Source organism: Moschus berezovskii, chromosome 6 (genome assembly GCF_049115385.1).
Source record: "Moschus berezovskii isolate FMDL1 chromosome 6, NW_MosBer_1.0, whole genome shotgun sequence".
In the NCBI taxonomy this organism is placed as follows: domain Eukaryota; kingdom Metazoa; phylum Chordata; class Mammalia; order Artiodactyla; family Moschidae; genus Moschus; species Moschus berezovskii.
Window position 1 is genome coordinate 119,581,727 of NC_142465.1, and position 16,578 is coordinate 119,598,304.

The 16,578-nt window shown below is 50.9% G+C and overlaps 1 protein-coding gene across 1 annotated transcript; it reads left to right on the forward strand.

Annotated features, from left to right (window-relative positions):
• The first annotated feature begins 3,024 nt into the window (after nt 1-3,024).
• On the forward strand, nt 3,025-16,358 carry RIBC2 (RIB43A domain with coiled-coils 2). The gene is made up of 7 exons (XM_055395617.2): nt 3,025-3,321; nt 4,363-4,444; nt 8,715-9,059; nt 10,774-10,892; nt 12,294-12,521; nt 14,777-14,943; nt 16,132-16,358. Exons 1-7 carry the CDS (start codon nt 3,208-3,210, stop codon nt 16,208-16,210), a joined length of 1,134 nt encoding a protein of 377 aa, XP_055251592.2. The 5' UTR covers nt 3,025-3,207; the 3' UTR covers nt 16,211-16,358.
• Nucleotides 16,359-16,578: the final 220 nt, after the last annotated feature.

The window sequence follows — 16,578 nt, forward strand, 5'->3', positions numbered from 1 at the left end:
ACAATAATAATATTTCAGATTTGGTGTGCCCAGAAAGCACACATTTAAGTGTCCTATTCGTGTCTGTCATATAAATTAATTTACTGAGGCAAAGGTCTCTTTCAACTCAAAAAAGGTTTCTGAGCTAAGAAAGGAAATCTGGACTGAGAAAGCCAAATCGGAGTCTCCAGATTCGGGAAAAATCTCAAGGTCACTATTGTTTCAGAGCTTACTCCCACCTGCTTTGGGTCATTAACCCAGTCTTTCCAATCATGGAGCCAAGGTGAACCTGCTGCTACTGCTGCTGCTAAGTCACTTCAGCCGTGTCCAACTCTGTGTGACCCCATAGACGGAAGCCCACCAGACTCCCCCTTCCCTGGGATTCTCCAGGCAAGAACACTGGAGTGGGTTACCATTTCCTTCTCCAATGTGTGAAAGTGAAAAGTGAAAGTGAAGTGGCTCAGTCGTGTCCGACCCTCAGCGACCCCACGGACTGCAGCCTACCAGGCTCCTCCATCCATGGGATTTTCTAGGCAAGAGTACTGGAGTGGCTTGCTATTGCCTTCTCCGAAGGTGAACCTGGCCAGGCCCCAATTCCAGTCCAGACTCTGCCACTTACTGGGCAATCTTGGAAAGTCATCTGGACCCTCTGAACCTCAGTTTCCTCCACTGTAAAATGGAAATTATATGCATTTGTGAGGATTAAACAAAAAGAAGAGTACCAGGAATTTGGGGAAAGCTCAATTATCACAGTCATTTCCATAATATTCCTGCGAAGGTTCCTTGGATCCAAATGGTTGTTCAAACCCGTTGAAACCAATGACTTCCTCCTGATCTCGCCCCCATTATGTCTTTTTAGATGAGAAAGGCAAGGGGATGGAGAGGAGAGCAACCACGGCTAAGGGCAAGAGGAGGAACCCACAGGGCAGAGAAGCAGGGGTGGAGGAGAGTCCAGGGTGGAACGCTCGGGCTGGGGATACAGGGCAGGGGTCTGGTCTGGGTGCAGTCTGAGGGTCAGGGAGCTGGGGCAAGGGTGAGGCCCCTGGGAGTGCAGTCTGAGGGTAGGGGAGCTGGGGCGGGGGTGCGGTCTGAGGGTCAGGGAGCTGGGGCAGAGGGTGAGGGTCAGGCCCCTGGGGGTGCGGTCTGAGGGTCCGGGAGCTGGGGCGAGGGTGAGGGTCAGGCCCCTGGGGGTGTGGTCTGAGGGTAAGGGAGCTGGGGCGAGGGTGAGGGTCAGGCCCCTGGGGGTGCGGTCTGAGGGTAGGGGAGCTGGGGAGAGGGTTAGGCCCCTGGGAGTGCGGTCTGAGGGTAGGGGAGCTGGGGAGAGGGTCAGGCCCCTGGGCGTGCGGTCTGACGGTCGGGGAGCTGGGGCAGAGGGTGAGGGTCAGGCCCCTGGGGGTGCGGTCTGAGGGTAGGGGAGCTGGGGAGAGGGTTAGGCCCCTGGGAGTGCGGTCTGAGGGTAGGGGAGCTGGGGAGAGGGTCAGGCCCCTGGGCGTGCGGTCTGACGGTCGGGGAGCTGGGGCAGAGGGTGAGGGTCAGGCCCCTGGGGGTGCGGTCTGAGGGTCAGTGAGCTAGGGTGAGGGTCAGGCCCCTGGGGGTGCGGTCTGAGGGTAGGGGAGCTGGGGAGAGGGTCAGGCCCCTGGGGGTGCGGTCTGAGGGTAGGGGAGCTGGGGAGAGGGTCAGGCCCCTGGGGGTGCGGTCTGAGGGTAGGGGAGCTGGGGCGAGGGTGAGGGTCAGGCCCCTGGGAGTGCGGTCGAGGGTCAGGGAGCTGGGGCAGAGGGTGAGGGTCAGGCCCCTGGGGGTGCGGTCTGAGGGTAGGGGAGCTGGGGCGAGGATGAGGGTCAGGCCCCTGGGGGTGCGGTCTGTGGGTAGGGGAGCTGGGGAAAGGGTCAGGCCCCTGGGCGTGTGGTCTGATGGTCGGGGAGCTGGGGCGAGGGTGAGAATCAGGCCCCTGGGCGTGCGGTCTGAGGGTAGGGGAGCTGGAGTGAGGGTGAGGCCCCTGGGGGTGCGGTCTGAGGGTAGGGGAGCTGGGGCGAGGGTGAGGGTCAGGGCCCTGGGGATGCGGTCTGAGGGTAGGGGAGCTGGGGAGAGGGTCAGGCCCCTGGGCATGCGGTCTGACGGTCGGGGAGCTGGGGCGAGGGTGAGGGTCAGGCCCCTGGGGGTGCGGTCTGAGGATAGGGGAGCTGGGGAGAGGGTCAGGCCCCTGGGGGTGCGGTCTGAGGGTCAGTGAGCTAGGGTGAGGGTCAGGCCCCTGGGGGTGCGGTCTGAGGGTCAGTGAGCTAGGGTGAGGGTCAGGCCCCTGGGGGTGCGGTCTGAGGGTAGGGGAGCTGGGGCGAGGGTGAGGGTCAGGCCCCTGGGAGTGCGGTCGAGGGTCAGGGAGCTGGGGCAGAGGGTGAGGGTCAGGCCCCTGGGGGTGCGGTCTGAGGGTAGGGGAGCTGGGGCGAGGGTGAGGGTGAGGCCCCTGGGGGTGCGGTCTGAGGGTCCGGGAGCTGGGGCGAGGGTGAGAGTCAGGCTCCACGGAGTGCAGTCTGGGGGGCCAGGGCAGAGGGTGACGACGGTTGGCCGGGGTGGACGGCAAGAGGAGGCTCCCTGCCACTTCCAACCCGCCCTGCACGGCGTCTGAGGGTCGCTTCCCACCCCATTCTCCATCCCACCCCGTCCCTGAGGTGGGTGGCGAGGGTCGAGCCTGAGTCCAGGCCTTGAGGCCTCCCTCACTTTTCCTCAGACAAGAAGCGGCTCAGCCGACTGCGGCGGGAGAAGACATTCTAGGTCCCGAGTTACCGGAGCCATTGGGGCCGATGATGCAGGTGAACCTCTTGAAGGGGCCAATGACCTGGCGGCCCCGCCACGACTTAAAGTTCTCCACAAGCAGCACTTCCAAACGGCTCATGGCTGCGCCCTCCGCGCCTCAGCTGCGTCCTCACACGCTGGCGGGAAAAGCGCGGGAAGCGTCTCGTGCGGTCTCGCGAGAGGAAAGCGAGAACACCGGGGAGGGCTGAGCTGTTTCTTAGCAACCGGAGTTGTTTACGTTTCCTAGGAAACCGAGATTCCATGCCTCTGGTGCAGTGAGGGAAGGCCGATTGAAAGCCTCTTGGGCAGGCTCACATCCCACCTGCCCGGACTCCTAGGGAGCCAGCCTTGCTGGGCTTGAGCTTGTTTTATTTTTGTTGTCTTTTCTTTTAATCTCTTATGTTTTTGAAACCTCTTAGAATTTCTTAGCAATTCGCAGTCATGGAGGTAGCGCAGCCCAAGGACCTGCAGGAGGACTTTGTCCTGGCCAAAAGAAGATGCGCGGAGCTGGGCAGGCAGAGACGGATTTTCAACGCCAGGAACAGGATCATTGGGGTGAGACCCTCCGGATCGCAAGGGAGAGGAGCCAGGAGGGAATGGCGGGGGAGAGGAGGGGCACAAGCGGGCGGGGGAAACGAGAGGCCAGCAGCGAGCGACAAGAGGAGATGAACCATTGGAATGAAACTTTGGATCCAGGCACAGCGGCGGACGGCTCCGAGGTTTGCCGCGAAGAATTGTTCCACGTACTGAGTTTGCGGAGGATGAGGGATACCTCATAACAGCCCGCAAAATGCTCCCTGTCACTTGCCTGTAGACAGGCAAATTGAGTTCTGCCGCGGGGAGCGAGCTTACCTGGAGTTAGTGGCCAGAGACTGGAAAGCGGTTCTTCTCTCTCTGAGCCAGACTTTCTACATTGCCAGGAATTTCCTCCAGTCCATTCAACAGACAAATGCCAGTAGAGAGAGTTCTTATTTTGTGGCAAAACTGAGACAGGCCTTGGAAATGAGGAATAAGACGATCCTTGGGGAAAGGTTGGGGGCGGGAGGAGAAGGGGACGACAGAGAATGAGATGGCTGGATGGCATCACCGACTCTGTGGACATGAGTTTGAGTTGGTGATGGACAGGGAGGCCTGGCGTGCTGTGATTCATGGGGTCGCGGAGAGTCCAACACGACTGAGAGACTGAATTGAACTGAACTGAACTGACTGTGAAGTTGCTAGCCCAGTGGATGAGGCAGGCGTTAAAATGGTCACATTGTAATGCAGGGAAGTCAGTGCTCTGTGTGTATGTGTGTGTGTGTGTGTGTGGAGGTTGTGAACCACAAGGTGCCAGGGAGCATCAACAGGCCTGGGGGAGCAAAGCAGAGAGGGCTTCCCGGAGGAGCTGATGCTTAAGTAGTGTTCTGAGGATGAGGGCCTACTGACTAAGGAAGAGAGAAGGAAGCTCTGGGAAAAGCTAAGACAGGCTAAAGAACCAACAGAGGCACGCAAGGGCGTTCGGGTATGATGATTTGGTTATAAAAAGATATGTAGGATTGTTATCAGCTGAATAAAATGTTCTGGCTCTTCTTCTCTCCCATTGTTTTCCTTTCCCAGGGAGACACCACGGCCTGGGACGCTCAGGTTTCTGACCGGAACATAAAAGCAGCAACTGGAAAAGCGAGAGAGGAGACCTTTGGTGAGCCTTCTCTGAATGGCCATTGAGTGGTTCAGGGCTATGTGCCTTTAGAACCAGGTCACATTCCTCACATGTGTAAAGCTGTGTCATTTTCACGCTCTTCTTCCTTTTAAACTTTCACAGTTTCTTGTGCTCAGTTAGCGCACTGATTCTTCCACACTTGAAAATTAGTTATTGAATTCTGTATGCACAGGAAATATATTGTGAGCAGACATGTATATTTTTTTCTTTCTTTAAAAGCTAGATATGAAAAACCCCATACACACACATATTCTCTGCCAAAAGCTCAAGACCGTCTACCAGGGACAGCTGGTAATAGTAGACAACACACACTCTTTTTTTTTTAAATTTTATTTATTTATTTTTAAATTAATTAATTTATTCTTTATTGGAGGCTAATTATTTTACAATATTATATTGGTTGGTTTTGCCATACATTGACATGAATCCACCCTGGTGTACATGAGTTCCCCCTCCTGAACCCCCCTCCCACTTCCCTCCTCCCTTTATCCTCCCTCTGGGTCATCCCCGCACACCAGCCCCGAGCATCCTGTAACATGCATCAACCCTGAACTGGTGATTCGTTTCACATATGACAACATACATGTTTCAGTGCCATTCTCCCAAATCATCCCACCCTCACCCTCTTCCACAGAGTCCCAAAGACTTGTTCTATACATCTGTGTCTCTTTTGCTGTCTTGTATACAGGGTTATCATTTGCATCTTTCTAAATTCCATATATATGCATTAGTATACTATATTGGTGTTTTTATTTCTGGCTTACTTCACTCTGTATAATAGGCTCCAGTTTCATCCACCTCATTAGAACTGATTCAAATGTATTCTTTTTAATGGCTGAGTAATACTCCATTGTGTATATGTACCAAAGCTTTCTTATCCATTCGTCTGAAGATGGACATCTAGGTTGCTTCCATGTCCTGGCTATTATAAACAGTGCAGCAATGAACATTGGAGTTCATGTGTCTCTTTTAATTCTGGTTTCCTCAGTGTGTATGCCCAGGAGTGCGATTGCTGGATCATATGGCAGTTCTATTTCCAGTTTTTTGAGCAATCTCCATACTGTTCTCCATAGTGGCTGTACTAGTCTGCATTCCCACCAACAGTGTAAGAGGGTTCCCTTCTCTCCACACCCTCTCCAGCATTTATTGCATGTAGACTTTTGGATAGCAGCCATTCTGACTGGTGTGAAATGGTATCTCATTGTGGTTTTGATTTGCATTTCTCTGATTATGAGGGATGTTGAGCATTTTTTCATGTGTTTGCTAGCCATCTGTATGTCTTCTTTGGAGAAATGTCCATTTAGTTCTTGTTCCCATTTTTTGAATGGGTCATTTATTTTTCTGGAATTGAGTTTCAGGAGCTGCTTGTATATTTTGGAGATTAATCCTTTATCAGTTGCTTCATTTGCTATTATTTTCTCCCATTCTGAAGGCTGTCTTTTCACCTTACTTATAGTTTCCTTTGCTATGCAGAAGCTTTTGATTTTAATTAGGTCCCATTTGTTAATTTTTGCTTTTATTTCCAATATTCTGGGAGGTGGATCTTGGAGGATCCTGAGGTGATTTATGTTGGAGAGTGTTTTGCCTACGTTCTCCTCTAGGAGTTTTATAGTTTCTGGTCTTACATTTAGCTCTCTAATCCATTTTGAGTTTATTTTGGTGTATGGTGTTAGGAAGTGTTCTAGTTTCATTCTTTTACAAGTGGCTGGCCAGTTTTCCCAACACCACTTGTTAAAGAGACTGTCTTTTCTCCATTTTATATTCTTGCCTCCTTTGCCAAAGATAAGGTGTCCATAGGTGCATGAATTTATCTCTGGGCTTTCTATTTTGTTCCATTGATCTATATTTCTGTCTTTATGCCAGTATCATACTGTCTTGATGACTGTGGCTTTGTAGTAGAGCCTGAAGTCCGGCAGGTTGATTCCCCCAGTTTCATTCTTCTTCCTCAAGATTGCTTTGGCTATTCGAGGTTTTTTGTATTTCCATACAAATTGTGAGATTATTTGTTCTAGTTCTGTGAAAAATATCGTTGGTAGCTTGATAGGGATTGCATTGAATGTATAAATTACTTTGGGTAGTATACTCATTTTTACAATATTTATTCTTCCAATCCACAAACACGGTATATTTCTCCATCTACTAGTGTCCTCTTTGATTACTTTCAGTAGTGTTTTATAGTTTTCTATGTACAAGTCTTTTGTTTCCTTAGGTAGATATATTCCCAAGTATTTAATTCTTTTCGTTGCAACAGTGAATGGAATAGTTTCCTTAATTTCTCTTTCTATTTTCTCATTATTGGTGTATTGGAATGCAAGGGATTTCTGTGGACAACACACACTCTTGAGCCCACACCCCAGAGCTGACTCAGAACCAGCCATGGTTCAAATAACAGTGTTCTGGCTTATGGATCAGATTCTCAAATAGTATTCATTTCTGCCCCCGTCATGTCTAACAATGTCTTTTAAAGCACCGTAAGGATTTTTTGAATAGAAATAAAGGATACAAAATTATACGTACAATGGGTTATCAATTAAGTTTAAATATATAAATATATATAAGTTAAAATATATGAAAATGTTTAGAAAAAGACACAAAGAAACTATACCAAAATATGAGCAGTGGTAAATTTGGAGTGATGGCATGATGAGTGAAGTTTACGTTCTTCTGTATCAGCTCAGTTCAGTCGCTCAGTCATGTCTGACTCTGTGACCTCCGGACTGCAGCACGATAGGCTTCCCTGTCCTTCACTATCTCCCAGAGTTTGCTCAAACTCATGTCCATTGAGTCAGTGATGCCATCCAAACATCTCATCCTCTGTCACTCCCCTCTCTTTCTGCTCTCAATCTTTCCCAGCATCAGGGTCTTTTCTTCTTTATAGTGTTTCATATTTTCTTTCAAAATTGCAGTGTAAAAGTAATTGCAACCTGTGATAAGCCATAATGGAAAATATGAAAAAGAATATATATATATATGTATAACTGAATCACTTTGCTGTACAGCAGAAATTAACACAGCATTATAAGTCAATTATACTTCAATAAAATTTTTTACAAAAGTAATTCAAACCTACAAAAATGATGTGACAGACATACATATACCCACCACCAGACTAGATGTGAACATTTTGCCAACCTGGCTTTAGCTATCTTATATTAAGAATGATTTTTGAGAATTAAATGTTACACAGAAGTAGCTAAAGCTCTCCTCCATCTTACCATTTTCCTCTTCTTCCCTCCTCAGAGGTGTGATATTCCTATGCGTGTTTCTGTACTTGTACCCTTCATGTATGTTTATCCATGATAATATAAAATTTGTGTGTGGGTTTTATATTTTTACATAAAAGATATATTGAATGTATCCTTTTGCAACATTTAAGAAACTCAACAACCTATTTTATGGATTTATAGGTGATCTCCATACAGAATATTCATTTTAATTGCTTTATTATATTTTCTTATGTGAATTTTAACCACAGTTTCTTTATTCCTCTGCTGGTGGCTGATTTAGATTTTTTCCAGTTTTTTAAATAATTGCAAACAATGTTAATGACTCTCCTGCACTGTGTGCCAATGTTCATCTTCCTGGTGGACTGGAAGTGGAATTGACAGGTCATAGGACGTGCACGTTTTCAGTTTTAGGGGATGTTGGCAAATTGCTTTCCATGGTTATGAAAGTATCAAGTTACGCTTTCACAAGCAGTAAATGAGAAATCTCTACGTTTCTCCAAGTCTATTAATACCTGCTATTTTTAGCGTATTAAAATGTTTCTTCAGTTCATTGGATGTTTCCCGTCTTGAATGGTTGGTGATCTTTTCACAAGCTTATTGATCATTCAGGTTTCTCTGTAGTGATTTGCCTTTTCCCTGCCTTTGCCCCTTTTGCGGTTAGGTTTTTGTTTTTAACTTGATTTGTAGGTGCTTTTTTACATTCAGAATTCGATGCTGGGAGGGATTGAGGAGGAGAAGGGGACGGCAGAGAATGAGATGGCTGGATGGCATCACCGACTCGATGGACATGAGTTTGAGTGAACTCCGGGAGTTCATGATAGACAGGGAGGCCTGGCCTGCTGTGATTCATGGGGTCGCAAAGAGTCGGACGCGACTGAGCGACTGAACTGAACTGAACTGAATGGTTGTGTTAACCTTTGGGAGAGTTGGATGACTTTTAGAATCACTAAAATTTGGGGTAGATTCAAATTTCTTTCTTTCCTCTGAATCTTTCGCTAATGAATATGCTGTATCTTTTCTAGCTGCTGAAATGAGACAAAATGACAAGATCGCATGCATATCAGAAAATCGGGAAAGGAGAGATAGGAAAAATCTCTGTAAAGCTATCAATGATTTCCAACAGTGCTTTCAGAGGCCAGAAACGCGCCGTGAATTTGACCTCTCTGACCCCCTAGCCCTTAAGAAAGATCGTCCAGCCCGGCAGTCAGATTATGATGCTTGGAATACAATATCAGGAATGCAGAAATTCATGGGAGAGGATTTAAACTTCCATCTGAGGAAGAAATTCCAAGAGGAACAAAACAGGGAATGGTCCCTGCAACAGCAAAAGGAATGGATGATTGGCCGGGAGAACCAAAAATGTGCAGGTAACAGAACAAAAAAGACAAGTGGGTCTCAGTACTTTGTTTAACAAATCAGCCCCAGTTTGTTTTTTTTTCTCTTGTTTCATTTTTGTCTCTTCAGTTCAGTTCAGTTTAGTTGCTCAGTCGTGTCCGACTCTTTGCGACCCCATGAACCACAGCACGCCAGGCCTCCCTGTCCATCACCAACTCCCGGAGTTCACTCAAACTCATGTCCATCGGAAGTCTCACTAATACGCTACTTTAGCCACAGGGCCAAACAAAGAGACATCAGAACCCGTGTTTCAGGATTTGGATGTCTTTAGTCACACATCCATCATGCAGGAAACACTTTCCGAGCCTGTGGTCTGTCAGGGCGCCCGTGGGATCCTGGAGCCCAGGGTAACTCAGCATCGGTCTGGCCCTCACTGTGCTCACAGCCTGCTGGGAAGACAGTGGGAAAGACATAGGTCTAGCCTATGTCAGTCCGTGCCCAGTAAGACACTTGGATCATCCCCCGAACCTGACCATCCACCTCCATCGATGGGAGCTCTGCTCTTTCTGTTGCTCCGGCCCAAACCAAGTCATGTTGACTCCTTCCTCTCTCTCAGATGCCGCACGCACTCCCGCAGCAAGTCATCCCAAGTTCCGACCACCATCACTACCTCCACCGCTGCCACTAGACTCAAAGGCCAGCACATCCCAACTGGACCACCACAGTAACCTCTAACTGGCCTCCCAGCTTCTGCCCTTGTCTCCCTACACTCTCTTCCCAGCCCAATAGCCAGACTGACCCTGTGAAAAAGCGAAACTGCTGAGGGACTTCCCTCGTAGTCCAGTGGTTGAGGATCTGGCATCAAGTGCAGGGGACGCAGGTTTGACCCCTGGTGGGGAACCTAGGACCCTACGCGCCATGGCACAGCTAAGCCTGTGGGGCGACTGCTGAGCCTGCGAGCTCCAGAGCAAAGACCCCACGTGCCAGGCAAATATACATGTACATATATATGTAAAGCTGCTACTTCCCTGGTGGTCCAGTGGTTTAGATTCCATGTTCCCAATGCAGGGGCCATGGCTTAAATCCCTGACGGGGAACTAAGATTCCAGATGACTCACAGCATGACGAAAAATAAAAAATTAAGTGGGATCCTTTGTTCAAAACCAATAGCTTCTTACTTTACTCATTAACGATCATCTCAGTTGGTAAAGAATATGCCTGCAATCTGGAAGACCCAGGTTTGATCCTTGGGTCAGGAAGATCCCCTGGAGAAGGGCATGGCAACCCACTCCAGTATTCTTGCCTGGAGAACTCCGTGGACAGAGGAGCCTGATGGGCTATAGTCCACAGGGTCACAGAGACACGATTGAGCGACTAACACACTTACTCAATAAAAACCAAATTTATTTCAAGTACCAGCAAGGCCTTCACAGTCTAACCTTATCTCCTACTACACTGCCCCCTAAGCTCTTCTCCCTTGGTACCACAGATAAGTGTGCTCAGTCGTGTCCGTAGACGTTACCAGGCCACAGTGATGATTGCTAACGCTGCCAGGCACTTGTCTAAGAGCTTGGCTTGAGTTAACTCATCTGCATCTCCCATGAGCCTTCCATTGCACCCCCCTTCTTCTGATGGGCGTGTGATAAGAAGTGGACGCAGAAACAACGCTCCGCAGGGCGCTCTGCGCATCTGGGAAGGGGCCCTGGGCATGCACACAAGCTTTGACTGTATTTTTCTTCCTTTCAGAGGATCTCTACTTGAAGACAAGGCTGCAGTTTGACGAGACAGCCAAGCACTTACAGAATCTGGAAACTGCCACCAGGAAGGCGGTTTGTGCAACTGTGAAAGAATTCAACAAGAACCAGGTGTATACCTCAGGCCTGTCTGGAGGGGAGGGAAGACACACAGTCACCTCCCTGGGTGTCCCAGCATTCTCAACTCATCAGTGATAGCCAGGGTTATTTTACTTATTTATTTTTTTGGCCACACCACATGGCTTGCAGGATCTCAGTTACCTGACCAGGGACTAAACCCAGACGATGGCAGTGAAAGCCCAGAAATCTCAACCACTATGCCACTGGTGGACTCCCAGAATGTGTTTTTTTTTTTTAAATCTCTACAACAATTATCTGATCTTATTAGTCACTGTGTTCAACAGCCCTGTCAGAGAGGCACCATGAACTCAATTGATCAAGAAACAGGCTCAGAGGCAGGAATTGACTTTCTTAGAGACAGCTGAGTACTAATCTGATTTGCTTTGGCAGATGTAAACACTGGACTTCCAGATATTAGAAGTCCTGTATTCATATCAGACCTGTCCAATCATAGGGCATGCACTTATGTAATGTAGTCAGGCTGGCCTCCTTGTTAGCACCTGCTACGTGAGGGCACCTAGCAAAGTGCCCCATCTGTCTAGTATTAAAGAGAACTGGTTTCATCCTTCTCTTGACTTGATGGAGAAATAACTGTAGCCCAGAGAGGGAAGGTGTCTAGCTGCAGGTCACACAGCCAGGGCCTGTCCCTTCTACTCATCACCGTCATGTAAGCAGGGATTTGACCAGGAATTTATTTGTCTCGGAGGCTGAGGTTGCCAGGCAGTAGGAGCACCTTTTAGAAATCACCCCTTCCGCCAATCACTTGGCTGGCAGTTCTTTGTGGCCTGCCGCTGGCCCAGGGTGACCAGGACCACAGGGAAGGGTACACAGCCCTGTCCTGGAGGTGGGTGAGGCCAAGCCAAGGGGAGATGGCCGTCTAACGGGGGGAGGCCACTCCCTGCTTTGGCAAATCACCGCAGACAAAGACCTGTCGAGATTATGCACGTGACCAACTGCTAGTGATCCTCTGAGCCCAGCCCACTCGCCCAGCATCGCCCAGGCGGCCAGGGGTCCAGGGACCTCCCCACATCCATACCTGATAAGTCTCCACCCGCCCGCCCAGCAACCCTGTTTAGCACATTCTTCCTTCAAGGGCCCCTTAAAGGTTGGCCAGCCTGCACCTCAGTCCCACCAGGCTCACTCAGACAATGTGTCGAGTTGCTCAGTTGTGTCCGACTCTTTGCAACCCCATGGACAGTAGCCTGCCAGGCTCCTCTGTCCATGGGATTCTCCAGGCAGGAATCCTGGAGTGGGTTGCCATGCCATCCTCCAGGGGATCTTCCCGATCCAGGAATGGAACCCAGGTCTCCTGCATGGCAGGTGGATTATTTACTGTCTGAACCACCAGGAAGCCCCTTCAGAGCATCATTCTTAATATCTTCCCCTGGGCAGGCCCTGGAGTCAGCAGAAAAGAAAATTCAAGAGAGAAAACAAGAACAGGAGGACAACCTAGCCGAGATCGCCAACCTGCTGCGTGGGGACCTGCTCTCAGAGAACCCGCAGCAGGCAGCCAGCTCCTTCGGGCCGCATCGCGTGGTGCCCGACCGCTGGAAGGGCATGAGCCAGGAGCAGCTGGAGGAGATCCGCCTGGTGCAGAAACAGCAAGTCCAGGAGAAGATGGTGCCTGTCCCCTCCCCCCTTCCCCAAGCCCTCAGCCCCCACTGTTCCCTCCACCACCACTCCCTTCAGATGTGGTTCTGTGCTCCCCGCCTTCCTGGAACATCTAGTTATAGCCACTGTCACACTGGGCCCCAGAAGCTGCCCTCAAGGAGTCTATGCCATCTGTGGGGCAGGACAAGAGTGGAGTAATCCCGCAGGTGCTGGATGCTGGGCAGGGGAGGAGGCTGGGGTAGGGGGACTGAGAGTGCTGGGAGTGAGGAGGGTCATCACGGGACTCATGACCTTGAAACAAAGGTCTGAAGGTGGAGGGAGTCACCTGGGGAGAGGATTCTCTCTGAGGGGGCGGGAACTGCAAGGACCACAGCCTTGAGGAAGGAAGGCCCGTCTTGACCCGCAGCCACAGGGTAGGGGGTGGGTAGGGCTGTATTGCCTTGAGGGGCTTCTCTGAAGCTCCTATTTCCTGGCGAAATAGGAGGGGGGTCAGCAGCTGAGGGGGAGGGGGAGGAGTTTTGCAAGAACAAAAGTGCTCAAAGGTCATCTGGAAAGGGGAAGGGGCAAGTGGCCAGGCAGCCCCAGCTCCCCCCTCCCCCCACTTTGAGTCCCGGTCATGAACTTGAAGTGACCCTTGTGAGTAGGGCCATGCTCGCAGGAGAGCTGGGACTCAACAATGGTCAGAGCTTGCCTGGCAAGTGGGACCAGGTGGGAGGCTCAGGGTGCCCAGGTGTCTGCCAGGGGGTGTCAGCTGTGGACGCTGGGCTGAATGAGGAGGAAGATAAGGACACATGGAGTTCAAGGGGCCGTGGAGGGGTGTCAAGTCCACGGACTGGCAGTCATAGTGTGGGGGAGCCTTGTGGGAGCAAGGGTGTGGCGAAAGAGGGGCAGGTCCTCACTGCGGTGGATGGGACTCCAAGCTGAGACTCTGGAGGGTGGTGGTATTGGCAACGACAGGGTGAGGGCAGAGGTTCCCAAAGCAGGCTGCCTGGACCAGCCGCACCTTGGAACTTGAGAGCGATGGAGATTCTCAGGCCCTCACCAGGCCTGCTGAACCAGAAACACTCAGCAAGTGCCCCTTCCCCGCCAGGGCTTCTGATACCTGCTGGAGTTCGAGGACCATGGGCATCATTTGCCCCCTGGGGGGTATGGCTGAGAGATTGGACGGGGGTCTTTGGAGAAAAGGCAGAATCACTGTGAAGCAGGGAAAGGGTCATCTCTGAGTATGTTGAGATGACGTGAAATCACGACAGGAGAGAGATTTGGAGATGTTCTCAGACCTGCAGAGGATGAGCGAGGTTCCCACAGGGTCCGCAGATGACAGCCACGCTCTGTGTGATTCTGTGGTCGGTGTGATCTTCCCAGAAGATGGGCGCGGGGAGAGGGAGGGGCGGTGGCCTGGACCAGGAGATGGGGAGCAGGTCGGGCACCTTGCCTTGGGAGGGGAAACAGATGGCAACCAGGGGGTGAGGCAGGGGAGTTAGCCCAAAGTGGGAGGAGCCTGAGGCTGGCATCAGGATGCAGGGGACATGGCCACCTTCGCCAGGCCTGGCTCTGCCCTTCACAACGGTAGTTCAGCCTGACTGCCTGGCAAAGAAGGTCGGCCATCTGTCCCGAAAGCAGCATTTTTGGTCTGATTTTCAGTCTCTGTAGAAAATTAATAAGAAGCTGCTGCTGCTGCTGCTAAGTTGCTTCAGTCGTGTCCGACTCTGTGTGACCCCATAGATGGAAGCCCACCAGGTTCCCCCATCCCTGGGATTCTCCAGGCCAGAACACTGGAGTGGGTTGCCATTTCCTTCCCCGAAAGAAGCTAGAGACACACAAAAAGAAGAAAAAATCCCACGTGAAATCTCACACTCAGAAGACCACTCTCCCACCCCCCTACATGCCTTCTGATATCCTGTCCCCCGGGCTCCTCTTCTATACAAGGACGTAATTTGGAAAGTTGAGATCACACTAAGCATATTCTGTCTCTTAGTGTGGGCTTCTATGTCCCCATATTGTTCCAAATTCTTATTTTTTTTTTCAATTAGAGCACAGCCAGGCATTTTTTTAAAATTATTTTATCTATTTGGCTGCGCTGGGTCTCAGCTGTGGCATGCAGGGTCTTTATTGCACCATGTGAACTCAGTTGCAGCACGTGGAATCTTAATTCCCCACCCAGGGATTGCTGGGAGCCTTAGCCACTGGACTACCAGGGAAGTCCCCTCTGGGTCTCTCCTGCTGGGGGTCGCTTGGTGGTGAGTCTCCTTTCTGCTCTGCAGAGGCTCCAGGAGGAAGAGCGCCAGCGAGACGCGGACTGGGACCGGCGGAGGATCCAGAAGGCTCGGGCCACCTTGCTGTTTGAGCGACAGCAGCAGCGCCTGCAGCGTGGCCTGCGCAGGGCCCTGGACGGCAGCAACCTCAACCTGGCCAGGGAGCAGCTTCTGCAGTGAGTGCTGGGCCAGGTGTGGGGGGTGGAGGAGCAGGGCTGGGAACTGGGAGCATCATCGAAGGCGCCAGGCCTGGGGAGAGGGGAGGTGAGAGCTGGTGTCCTGCAGGGCCCATGGAGCAACCACCGACCTTTCCTGGACCCCTGGCTCACCTTCCCTGAAGCTTTCCCGCCCACAGGCTCAGGACCCTTGGGGTATCTTTCACCAGAGGGCCCCCCCTCCACCCCCGGCCCTGCACCATAGCGGCAGTGGGTGGGGCTCTGGCACAGCCACCTGGTAGGTAAAGAGGAGCAGGGAAAGGGCTCAGAGCTAGGAAGCCAGAAATCAAGTGCTAGGAAGCCATCAGTCCCCACGCAGGCCAGGGAGGGTCTGAGACTCCCCTGTGCCCACATTCCGTAAACACCCGTCCCTGGACAGTCCTCACCTGGGCGCCAGCAAAGCCCAGTGGGCCCGGACACAGGTGCTGTTGACGGAGCTCACGGAGGGCCCCGGGAGCCCCAGGGGAGGACTCCGGGTGGCCTTTCGGGAAGAGGCATGTGGCTCAGACACAGGGGACGACAGTGCCAGCTGCCTCCTGCAGGGAGGCCTGCCGGGCAGAGGGAGGGGTTCCTGAGTTGCCAAGAAGAAGCAGTCTCTTCTTCCCTATGGACAGGCCCCCGGAGTAGTTCAGATTTCCAGCTACAGAAAATGTCAAATGCAGATCAGTAGGTGAACCTGTCACTGAAAATACATTATTTAACTTTTTAATCTATCTATTCTTCAAGCTCTGGCTTGAACTCAGAGGGGACCCATGGGTATTTTTTCCAATCAGATGTCTGTCGACTGGTGGTTCCATCTTTGGGGGCCTAAAAGGGGAGAATTAAGAGATCATCTCACAGAAATCAAATGGGAGGAGCAAGCGTCTTTACAATCACGAATTCTAAGATGTCCCCACGTCTCGCACGCACAGGTCACTAGGCTAACCAGCCAGTTCACTTCAGTTGCTCAGTCGTGTCCAACTCTTAGCGACCCCATGGACTGCAGCATGCCAGGCTAACCAATCAGCAGTGACGAAATGCCCCTTCTTCCCCTTGAGCGTGCAGTGCTGGGATGAGTTGTGTCTCCTGGGGATAAGACACCAATAAAAAGTCTAACATTTAGGAAGTCAGGCATTTGCTGATTTCCTTTTCTCTTTGTTTTATTATTAGGAAAAAACATATGAAGGAACTCTGTACCAATCATGCTACTGAAGACTATTTCACACAATTTAATACAGGAAGTCGATAAGGAAAAATTCACCTTCCTTTCCTCTGAACCGTTTATGTGTAAAGCACAGTTACCTTGAAGAGTCATACCTGTTTAAAAAAAAAAAAATGCACCCTTTGGCCCAGAAGTACCATTTGAACTGAATTTTTCCACTGTAGACAAAGCTTGATTAAACCCCTTCCTGTATTTCTGTGAGGAGAATTCATGTCCCCTCACCTCTGCTCCGACTGGCTCCAGAGCACCTCCGAGTGCTGTGGACCCAGAAATGAAGGCCTGCGAGTTAGACGCTCGGTTCAAGTGGCGCAGCAGCCACACTCACAGGCATCATTTTGTCCTTTTATTTTAAAGAGTGTCATGTTTGTTTATTTATTTTATTTGACCGCACTGGG

What these genes read in the sequence shown, in the direction of transcription:
- RIBC2 (XM_055395617.2), top strand. Translation starts at nt 3,208, where the DNA reads ATGGAGGTAGCGCAGCCCAAGGACCTGCAGGAGGACTTTGTCCTGGCC. An exon ending in AGCAAGTCCAGGAGAAGATG is followed by an intron (nt 12,522 to 14,776) that starts GTGCCTGTCCCC and finishes TCTGCTCTGCAG; the next exon opens with AGGCTCCAGGAGGAAGAGCG. An exon ending in GCCAGGGAGCAGCTTCTGCA is followed by an intron (nt 14,944 to 16,131) that starts GTGAGTGCTGGG and finishes TTTTATTATTAG; the next exon opens with GAAAAAACATATGAAGGAAC.